The 13,171-nt window shown below is 46.5% G+C and overlaps 1 protein-coding gene across 1 annotated transcript; it reads left to right on the forward strand.

The window, feature by feature from the left end:
• Positions 1 to 1,181: 1,181 nt before the first annotated feature.
• Atxn1l (ataxin 1 like) lies at positions 1,182 to 12,374 on the forward strand. The gene is made up of 3 exons (XM_051201576.1): positions 1,182 to 1,328; positions 3,552 to 3,616; positions 5,018 to 12,374. The coding sequence occupies exon 3, from the start codon at positions 5,135 to 5,137 to the stop codon at positions 7,199 to 7,201; it is 2,067 nt and encodes a 688-aa protein (XP_051057533.1). The 5' UTR covers positions 1,182 to 1,328; positions 3,552 to 3,616; positions 5,018 to 5,134; the 3' UTR covers positions 7,202 to 12,374.
• Positions 12,375 to 13,171: the final 797 nt, after the last annotated feature.

Below are 13,171 nucleotides of genomic sequence, written 5' to 3' on the forward strand. Positions count from 1 at the left end.
GAACCATCTGTCCAGCCCCTCAATTTGTTTTTATAAGACATGCATAACCACTTTTTCAGTATAGTTGCAATCTGAATCCAGATTCAAGCATTAGCCAAATGTGGTGGTGCATGCCTGTTGTGGTTTGAATGAGAGGTTTCCCCTATAGGCTCAGATGGTTGAATCTTGGCACTGTTAAGGTTGGGAGGTATGGCCTTGCTGGAGGAAGTGTGTCACTAGGGGCAAACTTTGACATTCAAGGCCACAGGTCATTCCCAGTTCACTCTTTCTGCTTTGCAGTTCAAGATGTGAGCCCTCAGCTTCTGCTCCAGCTGCTCACTGCCATGCTTTCCCACCGCAGCGGATACATAACCCTCTGCAATGGTTAAGCTCAAGAAAATCCTCCTCTAAGTTGCCTTGGTCATGGTATTTTATCACAACAATAGAAAAGTAATTAATGCACCTGTAATACCATCACTTGTGCAACAGAGAGAGGCAGGAGGATTAAGAATTCAAGTTCACCCTAAGTTACATAGTGAGTTTAAAACCAGCCTGGGCTACTTGTGACCTTGTCTCAAAAACAAACAAAAAAACTGCCCCTCTTCAATCAACAACCTTCTAAATTCTCAATCAGCCATTCATTTTTGTTTTCACTTAAGCCAATCAAACTGCATTCAGGTATGAACTGGAATTAATAGATGACAGTAGCCAAGCCTTCTGTTCACTAAACCGACTTGCATTCTTCTGTACTGAACCAAATACCTTCCTCTCATTCTCTACACACATCTAGGTCTTCGGTACTTGCTTCTTCTTCCTAGGTCCTACACAGGATCTACTTTGGGCTATTTCTAACTTTATAAAGCTCTTGACCTTTGAATAGGCTTGGGTCCAGCTCTCCCACCCTGACCCTACAATGACCCTTCCATCTTTCCACTCTAGTAAACTTTGGGACTTTCTAAACAGAATTCCCCAGGGACAACCTTTGTCTGAATTTCTGTTGATGGCTTGTGAAAACTTCTCTAGGAAATCTGGGCTGGAGAAACAAGGAGACAATCTCTACTCATAAACCCATTCAGAGGAACAGGCATTCATTTTCCTACCAAAGAGGGCGCTGGACATGATGGGCAGGCGGCCAGTTTCCTCCTCTTTAAGGTAGGCGGTGCTCTCTGGGCGGACCGTGACGTCATCTATCAGCGCCGGGGGCGGGATGCGCTGACGCCATCTCCTGGCGCCCGGCTGGGGGGGCCGCTGGGTGTGGGGCGGCTCCGGGGCCGGGGATGGCGGCGGCCGCGGTGGCGGCGGCTCCGGGACGAGCCGGAGGAGTCCAGGGAGCTCCGTGAAATGGGCCGGTGAGTGTCGCTTGGAGTGCTGTCCTCCAGGCTGGCCTAAGGCCAAGGAGGCCTGGGTTCGGAGCTCCGGTGGAAGGGCCCCCCAGAAGCTCGTTGCTTCACCGGGCCGAGGGCCCCCCAAACAGCGGGCAGAGAGAGCGAAAGAGGCCGTGTCCAGTCCTCTAGATGTTGTTTTCCCGCCTGGCCCGGAAGGTAGCTTCAGGCCCTGATACTCCGGCGGTGTTGTCCCCACCGGCCAGGATGTCCGAGTTCTCAGGGCGGGAAGGGGCCCCCAAACAAGGAAGCGTCGCCAGCGGGGCCTGGCCTCAGCCAGATGTCCGACCCCCGACTTTCTAAACGTAAAATAGCTCAGTTCAGGCCTTACCCTTGTCGGAACAAGAATTGAGGAATCATTAAAAGCCATCACCCCTGGTCTGTACCAGGCTGCTCCCTTTTTTGTGGGGATCACCTCTTTCCCTCAGCGAATTTGGGTCTCTCAGTGTGCAACCCCTGATTCCAATCCAGGCACGAAGACGAGTTGCATTCTCGTCTCTTTTGGCAAGTCTCTGAACGGCCCTTGCCCCTTAGCTCAGTTGGGTTCACAAGTTGTGTCTTTTCCCATGCGAAATTCTCCAAAGCTGCTCCATACACCCACACCCAGGTTTCAGATTCTCAAATGTTTTGCTTTGTGGGGACCCGGTGCGCAGGCTTGGCTTTCTCCTTTTTTTGGGGGGGGGAGCTGTTAGAGTTTTTGCTTCTTTCCGTCCTATCATTATCTTGAGTTTGCTAACTCCTTGGTGACCCAGAGACAGGTTTTCTTAGCTTTTATAGCCACAGAGAGCATGCATCATTTTGGGAGTTAAGGAGAAAACTGGGTGCTTTCAATTAAAAACTGTCGATGACGAATGGATGCATGATTTGTAGCCAGTTTGTGATTTGTCATTAGGAATTTGTTTTTCCTCATTTCCACCTTTTGTGTACTCTTGAACGATGCCGATCTTAGGTAAAATGTTGCCTTCAGTTGGATCAAGGCTCAAAGTATTTTGTGTGACTTTGACAGAATAGGCAGAAATATCTCAGAACTGGTCAACACTGCATCTCTGTTAAGACTTTGTTGGCCCAGTTTTGTTTTTGTGTTGGTGTTTTCTTTGAGACGGGGTCTTATGGAATCCAGGCTGTCTTGTGTTTTATTGTATAATTGAATGTAGTTGAGAACTACCGTGTTCAGTCAATGTGATGCTGGGAACCAAACCTAGGACTTGATGAGTGCTAGGCAGGCACTTAACCAACTGAACTGCATCTTGAAAGGTCATGTTTTAATTATTGATATTTCTGGCAAGTGTAGATTCAGATACTGGTAGCTTAGTAATAGTTTTGTTCATCATTGTTAGCTACATAAGCTCAAAGAGGTATCTCATTTTCTTTCACATTTCATTCAGTAGTGTGACGTTGTCACTTAGAAAATTTCTGTCTCTTTCTCACACACAGACACACACACACACACACACACACACACACACACACGCTCTTTTAATTTTACTTAGAAAATCTGTTAATATGGCTTTCACTTTGAGTAACTCCCCCTTGACCTCTTTTTCTGCCCCAGAAACATAAATAATTGTTCCTTTTCCTCTAGTGCCACCTTTCTTATTTAAATAATCTCATTTGTATACTCATAGGCCTTTAATAAAGGTGAAACTCCCCGCTTCCCATTGTTCACATGCAAACAATATTAAATCTCCCTATTTTTATTTATGCATTTAAGCAAAATTTGTATTGGAAATAAGTTTGCTCATTGGGCAATAGGGTAGATAATAAAGAATATGATGATAACCAATGAAATTTGACACATGGAAATTTCTTCTCAGGGATATCTTACAAAAATTAAAGTATAAGAGATCTTTTTTCTTTCTTCTTTTTGTTTTGTTTTGTTTTTAGTTTGTATGTAGAGGCCAGAGGCTAGCTTCCAGGAGTCGATTCTCCGGTCCCAGGGATGGAACTCGGGTCATTAGGCTTGGCAGCAAGTGCATTTACCTGCTTAGCCATCTCTAGCCTTGGAATTTTTTTTCCCCTTCAATTTTCTGGATGCTCTGGGTAAATGTGCTGTTACCTATTGGGTTGAGAATGAAGCAAGAGCTCATGGACTCTGATGGGTTGTGGTGGTTTTGGAATTATCTTTCCACGTTGCCACTGGGGAGGGTGAGAGGTCAGACTCCTTACTGCATCCTTGTTTCTGTCTCATAGACTCCCAAGCCAGAGGGGAGGACACTTGCTACAACTGCTCAGAAGTACCACCAGAAGAAGCTCAGGTATTACAAGCACTTGGGATTCTTTGTTGCAGGAAAAAAGAAAAAAAAAAAATCAATGTGACATGTGACAATGAAAACACAGAACAGAATTCAGCCTGAATGGGAAAACTGTTGGCCAAGTTCATACGCATTGGCCTGTGATTCATTTTGTAGCTAAGAGTGACCTCAAACTCCTGAACACTTTACTCCATCTCCTATGTGCTGGGATTATATGCATGTGCCATCACAGTGTCTCTAAAAAGATGCTTTTTGACAGTGGATAAAATGATTACAAAAAGTGACAATAAGAGAAAGGGGAGAGAAAACTTTCTTCTGAATCATAAGACCTAAAAATAGTAAATAGACATTACATGCGAGGAGAAATGGAACCAGAATTTTATGAATACCCAGAGCAGACCTACTGTGGATAAGGAGCCATTGGCAAAAGAAACAAAGGGGAGACAGAAGGCAAATTGAGAGTGATAATACGAGGAAAAGAAGTCTTAACCAGAGTAGGGAACAAGAAGTATGTGTGAAGTCAAAATTGTTTGCTTGCCCTTTAGAGGGGTAGAGGAGAAACAAGCTATAGAGCAAGTGAAAATAATCACTCCTCATTATTCCTTATGGAATCCAGGTTGGAATGTAAAGTTTCTTAGAAGACGAACAACAAAAATTTTAAAGTATGTTTAGAGAATAAGGGTCTTGGTTTGGGTTTTTGGTTTTTGTTTTGTTTTTCTGAGACAGGGTTTCTCTGTAGCTTTGGAGCCTGTCCTGGAACTTGCTCTATAGATCAGGCTGGTCTTGAACTCACAGACATCTGCCCTGCTTCTGCTTCCTGAGTGTTGGGATTAAAGGCATATGCTGCCAACACCACCTGGCTGGAACAAGATTTAGTAATAACAATAAAGAGACAAGCAAACCTCAGCACCTCATGACATGAATGTAGCCAGTCTTAGGGTAGAAGAGATGGGAGAAAGTGAGATCATAACCCAAATTAAGCTGGGGAAAGGAAACAAGGATGAAGTCATATGTTCAGGGGAAGAAGATGGCACATTAGGAGAAATTTAGGAAAGAGCAACAAAAATGAGTGCTGAAAGCCCCAGTCACGGGAGGAGACTAAGAAGAGCCAGGGGCCTCGTGAAAAGCATGACTAACCCAGAAGTTGTAGTGAAGAGGTCATGGAGCCCTCAGGTTATTTATGCATCTTGAGTGTTCATCCTTGTAGCCCTTTGTGCTTTGTGGTTTTCCCAACTGGTTTTTGCTTTTGTTAGACTAACAAGTGAAGAGACAGCCTCCTATTTTCATGCCTCCCTTTTCACCACTCTCCTTTGTTACTCTTTCTTCTTGGGTGCAATTCTTGATATTTTGTTTGACTTGATTCCCTGTGTTACTCTTCTTTGCCTCTGGTTTGTTCCCTAGCAGATGTGGGCACCCCAGCCAGCAGCAGAGAAGGGTGCAGGGAAGCCACAGAGAAATCCCTTCTGATGCCCCAAGGAGCAAGCACACCCCATCCAGGCTCCAGGAACACCACAAAGCAATATGAAACCTGTTCATGAGAGGAGTCAGGAATGCCTTCCACCAAAGAAACGAGACCTCCCTGTGACCAGCGAGGATATGGGGAGAACTACCAGCTGCTCCACAAACCACATACCCTCCAGTGATGCCTCTGAATGGCCCCGAGGGGTCGTGGTGGCTGGGCAGAGCCAGACGGGAGCCAGAGTCAGCCTCGGGGGTGATGGAACTGAAGCCATCACTGGTCTGACGGTAGATCAGTATGGCATGCTATATAAGGTGGCTGTGCCACCTGCCACCTTTTCACCAACTGGCCTCCCATCTGTTGTGAACATGAGCCCCTTACCCCCCACGTTTAATGTAGCGTCTTCACTGATTCAACACCCAGGAATCCACTATCCCCCAGTCCACTATGCTCAGCTCCCATCCACCTCACTGCAGTTTATTGGGTCTCCTTATAGCCTTCCTTATGCTGTGCCACCTAATTTCCTACCTAGTCCCCTCCTTTCTCCTTCTGCCAACATTGCCACCACTCACCTTCCACACTTTGTGCCATATGCCTCACTCCTAGCAGAAGAAGCTACTCCTCCCCCCCAGGCAGCATCCCCAGCCCAGCCATTTAACAAATCCTCTTCTGCCACCTCCCCACCCAGCCAATTACCACATCACTCAAATACTCAACCACTGGATCTTGCTCCAGGCCGGATGCCCATTTATTATCAAATGTCTAGGCTACCTGCTGGATATACCTTGCATGAAACTCCAACAGCAGGTGCCAGCCCTGTTCTTACCCCTCAGGAGGGCCAGTCTGCTCTGGAAGCAGCTGCTGCCAATGGACAGAGACAACGAGAGCGAAATGTTGTAAGACGAGAAAGTGAAGCCCTTGATTCCACCAGCAGCAAGGGTGAAGGCCAAGGACTGGTGCCAGTGGTAGAATGTGTGGTGGATGGACAGTTGTTTTCAGGTTCTCAGACTCCACGAGTCGAGGTGGCGGCGCCGGCACACCGAGGGACCCCAGACACCGACCTTGAGGTCCAGCGGGTTGTTGGCACTTTAGCTTCTCAGGACTATCGTGTGGTGGCAGCTCAGAGGAAAGATGAACCCAGCCCTCTTAACCTATCCCATCACACCCTTGACCATCAGGGTGAGGGACGAGGGTCAGCCAGAAATCCTACAGAACTGGTGGAGAAAAATCAGGCTCGTGTGTTCTATCCTCAGTCCCATCAGGAATCAGTAAAACACAGACCTTTACCCAAAGCAATGGTTGTAGCCAATGGCAACCTGGTGCCCACTGGAACTGACCCTAGCCTGCTGCCTGTGGGCTCGGAGATCCTAGTGGCATCGAGTCTGGACTTGCAAGCCAGAGCCACCTTCCCAGACAAGGAGCCAACACCACCTCCTGTTACCTCCTCCCACTTGCCCTCCCATTTCATGAAAGGCGCCATCATTCAGCTGGCCACAGGAGAGCTAAAGCGGGTAGAGGACCTCCAAACCCAGGATTTTGTGCGCAGTGCCGAAGTGAGTGGGGGGCTGAAGATTGACTCTAGCACAGTCGTGGACATTCAGGAGAGCCAGTGGCCTGGATTTGTTATGCTGCATTTTGTGGTTGGTGAACAGCAGAGCAAAGTGAGCATCGAGGTGCCCCCTGAGCACCCCTTTTTTGTATATGGCCAGGGTTGGTCGTCCTGCAGCCCTGGGCGGACTGCACAACTCTTCTCTCTGCCCTGTCATCGGCTACAGGTGGGAGATGTCTGCATCTCTATCAGTTTACAGAGCTTGAACAGTAACTCAGTTTCTCAGGCCAGCTGTGCTCCCCCAGGCCAGCTGGGTACACCCCGAGAAAGGCCTGAGAGGACAGTACTGGGGCCCAGAGACCTATGCGACAGCGAGGGGAAGATCCAATCTTCAGGAGAGGGTTCCCGGGAGGGAGAGCCCTCCCAGCCTGAGCCTGGTGCTCAGGCCTGCTGGCCAGCCCCAAGCTTCCAAAGATACAGCATGCAAGGGGAGGAGGCACGGGCTGTGCTGCTCCGTCCCTCTTTCATTCCACAGGAGGTAAAGCTGTCCATTGAAGGGCGTTCCAATGCAGGAAAATGAACCTCTTTCCCAGCCCAGGACTGGGGCTTTCTCCCCAGAGGTGAGCCTCATCGTGAGCAGCCAGAGGATTTGCACATGCCAAGCAGAGAATGGCTCTCTTGGCAGTGAGATTTGAGGGATATAGGAGGCATGAAGACAGCCTCCCAAAGCAGGATTTATTGCTCATTAATTACCCCATGGCATCCTTTCTGGACAGCCCTAGGGGGTGCTGAGATGGGGAATAGCAGGCTTGGAGCAAAGGGTGGGAGTGCACATAGGATAAGAAACATTCCAAAATCAGGGCCTCCCGGTTTTTTTCCTACTCATTCCTGCCTCCTATAAAGGAAAGTACAGGCTTTGGGAGCAGGTGGCAGAGGGAGCAAAGAAAGAGCCAAAAATGATCCACAGCTTATAGTAGCAGTAAAACTGTTTTCTTTCTTCTTTCCTCCTCCCCACCCCCCATTATGGTGGGAGGGCAGGAGGCCCAATGGTTGAAAATGAGAAGGTTCCCACCCAGAACTCTTCTTGTAAGAGACGTGCACTTTAAAGGGTGATTTTGTTACAGATGTTTGTGGCTGGGTTTGGGGCGGGGGGCACCATGAGCTACAGAATTCTGCTTGATTCTTTGCTTCTGCCCATTCCCATCTCACCTCACCATTCCTCTATGAGGCTTTCTAGCAGTTAGGGGCCAGAAGAGAGAGGAGAAGTACCTTCAGGGCTGAGAATGAAGGACTGACTGCCTTGCCAGGAACCCAATTGGGGTTTTGGAGAAAAGATTTGACTGCTAGATGATGGGCCCTAGGCAAGGCTTTTGAAAGGAGGCTAACCTAACGAAACTCCCATTCAACATGTCAGGCCTGCTTTGACGTTTCCCTGAGTCTCTAGTAGTAATGTTGGAGAGACCTGGAGGACCTTTTCCCCTAGGCACCTACACTCCTCCGTTGTCTGTCTATGTTGTGCCTAAGTGCCTGTGCTGCTCCCACCCTTCTGCTGCCCTGACCTCTGCATGGTGTCTTGATCTGGGCCTCACGTGTAGCTGCACTGCCTTTGTCCACTAAGATCTCTAGTTTTTGGTGTATAAGGGTCTCTGGTTTCCCTATCAGCTATAATTTTTATATTTAGAAACTCAAAATCATGTCCTCTTTCATTGGCAGCAATATAGTGGAGAAACAAAAAAGAAACCATGCCCTAGGCGGGGCTTTCCTATTCCAGTGGTTTTACTTGGCCCCCTCCCTTCTCAGTCCATTGCTTCTTAGCATTTTGACATCTCCAAGCTGTGCCCTTCCACCATCAGCTCTGAAAGTCTAAGATAGTACTTGTAACCTCTTAACAGATGTTTCCTTGTGTGGTGGTGAACTCTTCTACAAAGAGTATTTTCTATCTTGGTTATATTTGCTGCCATCTCTCTTAAACCCACATTTCACCTACAACTTGGAATGTCAACATGGACTGTAGGAGTCCATTGGATTGGGTATTAAGATTTAGACTCCATCCACTCCCCCCCCCAACTTTCAGGTGGTTGAGTATTTGTGTGTGTGTGTGTGTGTGTGTGTGTGTGTGTTTTAAATTTTTTTTTTTAAAGGGGGGAGTGTGTGGTTCTTTAGACTCTTGAAGGCAACTCAGGGTATTGTCCACCCAGCTCTCTAGTTAAACGTCTCCCAGAGTATGATTGTGGCATTTCCTTCACAGATAGACTTGGACCGGCCAAGGCCTGTCCGTCCTGTCGTCAGGAGTCCCACACTGCTGAGGTATGAGCAAAACTTAAGGCAAGTCTTGTGATCTCACTCTTTCACTTCCTCCCCAGCTGCCAAATGGGGATAAATAATCTTACCTACCTCCTGGGGGAGGGGAAGTTCTGAGAATGGAGTCATTCTTAGTGTTCAGGTGCTAAAGGTTGTTCTCCTTGGGAACAGAGTGACAGAAGCTGGCTGGCATGCTACAAAACCTACATTCTGTCTCAGACCTTGAGAGCAAATACCTGGGCGGCGAGTTTTCAGGGTAGCATCCCAAGGAAGCTGCTTAGCCTGACGAGTACTTTAGTCTCAGAGTTTGTCAGTCAGACACCAACCTTGTGTGCAGTGGAGATCACGTCCTTTCCCTTCTCTTGCCCCCATTCTCTGATTGCTGCTTCTCTGGCTTATTTCCTACAGTGGGGGCCTGTGGGGTTGAGTCGTGAGGAATTCTCTCAAATGAGAGCTGTAGGAGAAGGCCTCTGACTGTTTCATGAACAACTCATTCCTAGGGATTATTGTATGCATGGATTTCTCAAAAGCCCCTTTCCTCATGAAGGTTCACCATGGGAATTTAGTGACATGCACTGTAGATGCTCAAGAAATGTCTACCAGGGATACCACTGAGCTTCTTCCTAGTGAGGCCAACATGCATCTGGCTGTAGTTGAAGTCAAATCATTCTCTACTCAGACTAGTTGTAGCTTTCTAGCCTGGTAATGCTTGCTGAATCCTGGAATAAGAAATTGTTGCAGACTTTGGCAAACTGAGCACTGACCTTTCTGCTGTGGTTCCTTTACTATCCCTGTCTGATAAAGTAATGATAGCAACTCCCTTAATATGGTGCCATGCATTTGTAATGTGCTTTTGCCGAGCGGAACTACCTTCCCTGAAATGTGCACCCCTAGAAAAGAATGCATGGCAGTGCTTACCCTTACCCTAAGTGTGTAAGAGAGGTGTCTTTTAGAGTGAGCATTTCAGTGGTTAGCTGTCAGCTTTGGGGACTGGACAGTGATAGGACGTTCCCAGAACTTGGAGAAAGTTCTGAAACTGAACAGAAGTGCATATGCCAATTTAGAAAGGGAACTTGGTAAAGGTTAATTAGTGTCTGAAGATTTAGATTGTCCTATCAAGACAGGAAGTGGGGAAGGGGCTTGGGCCCTCAGAGCTGGGTGCTGACGCCTGAGGGAGGGGCCCGAAAAGAGCTGACTGACCCTCTGTACACTTAGGGTTTGGTTCTAACACCATAGGCTTTGCTCTGTGCTGCTTTTGCCATTGCTGCTGTCTGCTCATTGTCCTGCCTGTTGCCCATTATTGCTCCTGTCCTTTATGTCTTGGCCATGTAGATTAAGTTCAGGCATCCTGTGCATTTTTACCTGTGTTCTGCAGTGTTATTATGTTGAATAGGGATGATCTGCATGCTGTGTTTGGGCTGGTAGATCTGAAAGGATGTGGCTTCAGTGCTGTCAGGAGCTCATTGGCTCCAAAACTTTGACTGTCTTGAGGGAACAAGCAGGTCCTACCAAAGACTGTTTTTTCTCTCCTTTATGGTACTTTATAGCCTATTTCAAAACAAGAACAACCACGTGAGGGCTTGAGCCAGGGTCCTAGTGCCATTCATCTGGCCCCGTATTCTGGGGTTGAGAAAGAGTTTGAAGTTTGGCTGTAATAGCTCCTCCAGTTGTGTTTAATTTTCTTTTTACCAGTGGGTATCATAGGCATTTTAAGAGAACGGGATGGTGGCATAATTTAAACCTGCATTGAGTAGGCATATTGCGTGGTCACACTGATGGGAGTTGATGGTAGGCATTGGGAAAGCTCAGGCCTTTGGAGTAAAGATAACCAGATTAATTGAATTGGCCATGGGAGATTAAGTCACAGGCCTAGAAGCAAACAGGACAAAGGCCAAGTTTTAGAGAGGTGTGTTGACCTTCTAGGATTAAGTTTACTAAACTACACTGAAGCTATAGTACTTTCTAGATCAGAAATGTTATACACTACAGTTGGAGAGCTGAATTCTACTATAGATGGATGTTGTTAGCCTTTGCTTGGAAGCCTTTACCTTCTAGCTTCCCCAGGGTTGGAAAGGTCTCCCACATTATGCAATAAAAAAAAAAAAAAAAGCATCTGGGTCTTTGCAGCTGTCAGTTGTTTTTTTCAACTCTAGGGTCCATCTTTGTACTAAAAGCCTGGTCTGGGCCTAGGATAACATTGGCCCTTGATGCTAAAGTTGGTTGCATTCTCTCCTTACCTGCAGACTATGCACAGTTCCTGGGGCAGAGGGAGAGGTGGTATGGCTTGCCCTGTTGAGCCTCCTCAGCAGGAATAATAGTAATAAATGCACTTTTCACATTAAAGGTTTCTTTATTAGTTCTCCTGTTAAACCTAGGATCTTCCCCTAGTAGATTGCAAACTCAACAGTCTGTGTGATCCCAAAGCCATTCCACTGCAAACGCCTAGCAGTAAAGATGGCCCCAGACTAGGTTCCTGTCTGCAGTGTGTGTGGCAACAGCCCACGTGCCTTTACCTAATGTCAGACTTGCAAACGTTTAGTCTGTCTTTATGTTAGGGGGTCTTAGGTACTTCAGAGAGAGAACATAACACAGTGGTTTTATGCCCACCTCACCCCCTGCCAGGGACTTGGTGTGTAGTTGTAAACTTCGAGGGTTGGTGAGCTGCTGGTATTGCTGAAGGCAGGGTGGACCCCTCATTTGCTTCATATGTGCACTCAGTGAATTGGATTGGGGAAGAGACTGACCGTACTCATGGCTAACTTGAAGTATTAAAATACGGCTGTCCTCTACATACTTCCTAGTCACACAGGATCCCTGTAGCCAAAACAGTATATGTTCCAGCTGCAGAGAGCAGACTGCTCTCAGCTTGCACAGCACCTTAGGGGAGGGAAGAATATATGGATAGGTAATAGGGTGGAGAAAGGATGGGAATTTCATCATCCAGGTGGCTTTAGGGTCCTAAGGAGTAGAGAATGATGGCGCTGGGGAGGTCTGGATGGATCTTATTTGTGTAGGAGTTCCCTGTAGATAAATTACTGATCCCCAAACCACTATCCCCAGTATGTAATGGCTGAATTAATATGTAATCAACTGCATTGTATCTAAAGCCTTAGAACTAGTCAGGTGCTCCTCCCACCCAATACCATTTCTTACCCTCTAATCCTACCTGATCTTTAACAAAGCATTAATAATTCTAAGGATAATCTCTATTTTGTTGTGCTTTTTTGTAACTGTTTTAAATAAATCAATTTGTACTGTATATTTGTACTTTTGTGAGATCCTTTTTGCTGTTTTACCATTTTAAGTCTCTGTACTTGGCTACACACAGATTGTATTTTTATTGTTAATGCTCTTCTTATGGATACCTGCATTTAACTTGTGGACTATGTAAACACAATATATATCAATATCTATATATCTATATATCAATCTATATAAACTACTAGCTTTTCCTTTTGGTGTTTGCGCCTTTTTCCTATCTCAGTTTTATGGGTGGCTACTGGGGAGGATCACTTGGAGTAAAGATTGTGTGGTCATTGGTAAACTGTGCAAATTGTGGGAGCTACCTGAATCATGGTTTGTCCCACTGGGGTGGATTTCAGAGTTTGGGAAGTCTACCTGTAGACTAAGGTTGGCAGAATCAATCAGTAGGACCTATAGATGTCCTTGCTGCTGGCCTTTCTACCAGTTCTTTACTCTGGCATACTGCCACACATTGCTGAAGTAACCCCAATCATAGCCACTGCTTCTGACTTAGAAAGTTTGCCACCAGTTAAGTGGTGAAACACTCAAGTGCGTTTATTTACCGTGTACCACAAACTATCCTAAGTGCATTATCAATCATCTATTGCTATTATTACTACCATTTTGTGACAGGAATTAAAGAACTGGCTGAAATTACACAATAATGGTACAGTGGGTTTTTGGTTGTGGTTTTTGAGACAGGGTCTCTCTATAGAGCCTTGGCTATCCTGGAACTCACTATGTAGGTCAGGCTGGCCTCAGACTCTGAGATATACCTGTTTGTGTCTCCCAAGTGCTGGGATAAAAGGCATGCATTGCCCTACCTAGCTTGTTGTGTGGTTTTGGTTAGTTGTTTTTTGCAATGGTGGGGATCAAACCTGGGCCTCCAGCCTGTTAGGCAAACAACAACTGAGCTAAGGTTTCAGTTCCTGAATCTGTACTAATTCAGAATATTGTGGAAATAATTGGATAAGCCAATGTAAAGTACCAAAGTATTCCTTGGGAC

This window comes from Phodopus roborovskii, unplaced genomic scaffold (genome assembly GCF_943737965.1).
Source record: "Phodopus roborovskii unplaced genomic scaffold, PHOROB, whole genome shotgun sequence".
Lineage (NCBI taxonomy): Eukaryota > Metazoa > Chordata > Mammalia > Rodentia > Cricetidae > Phodopus > Phodopus roborovskii.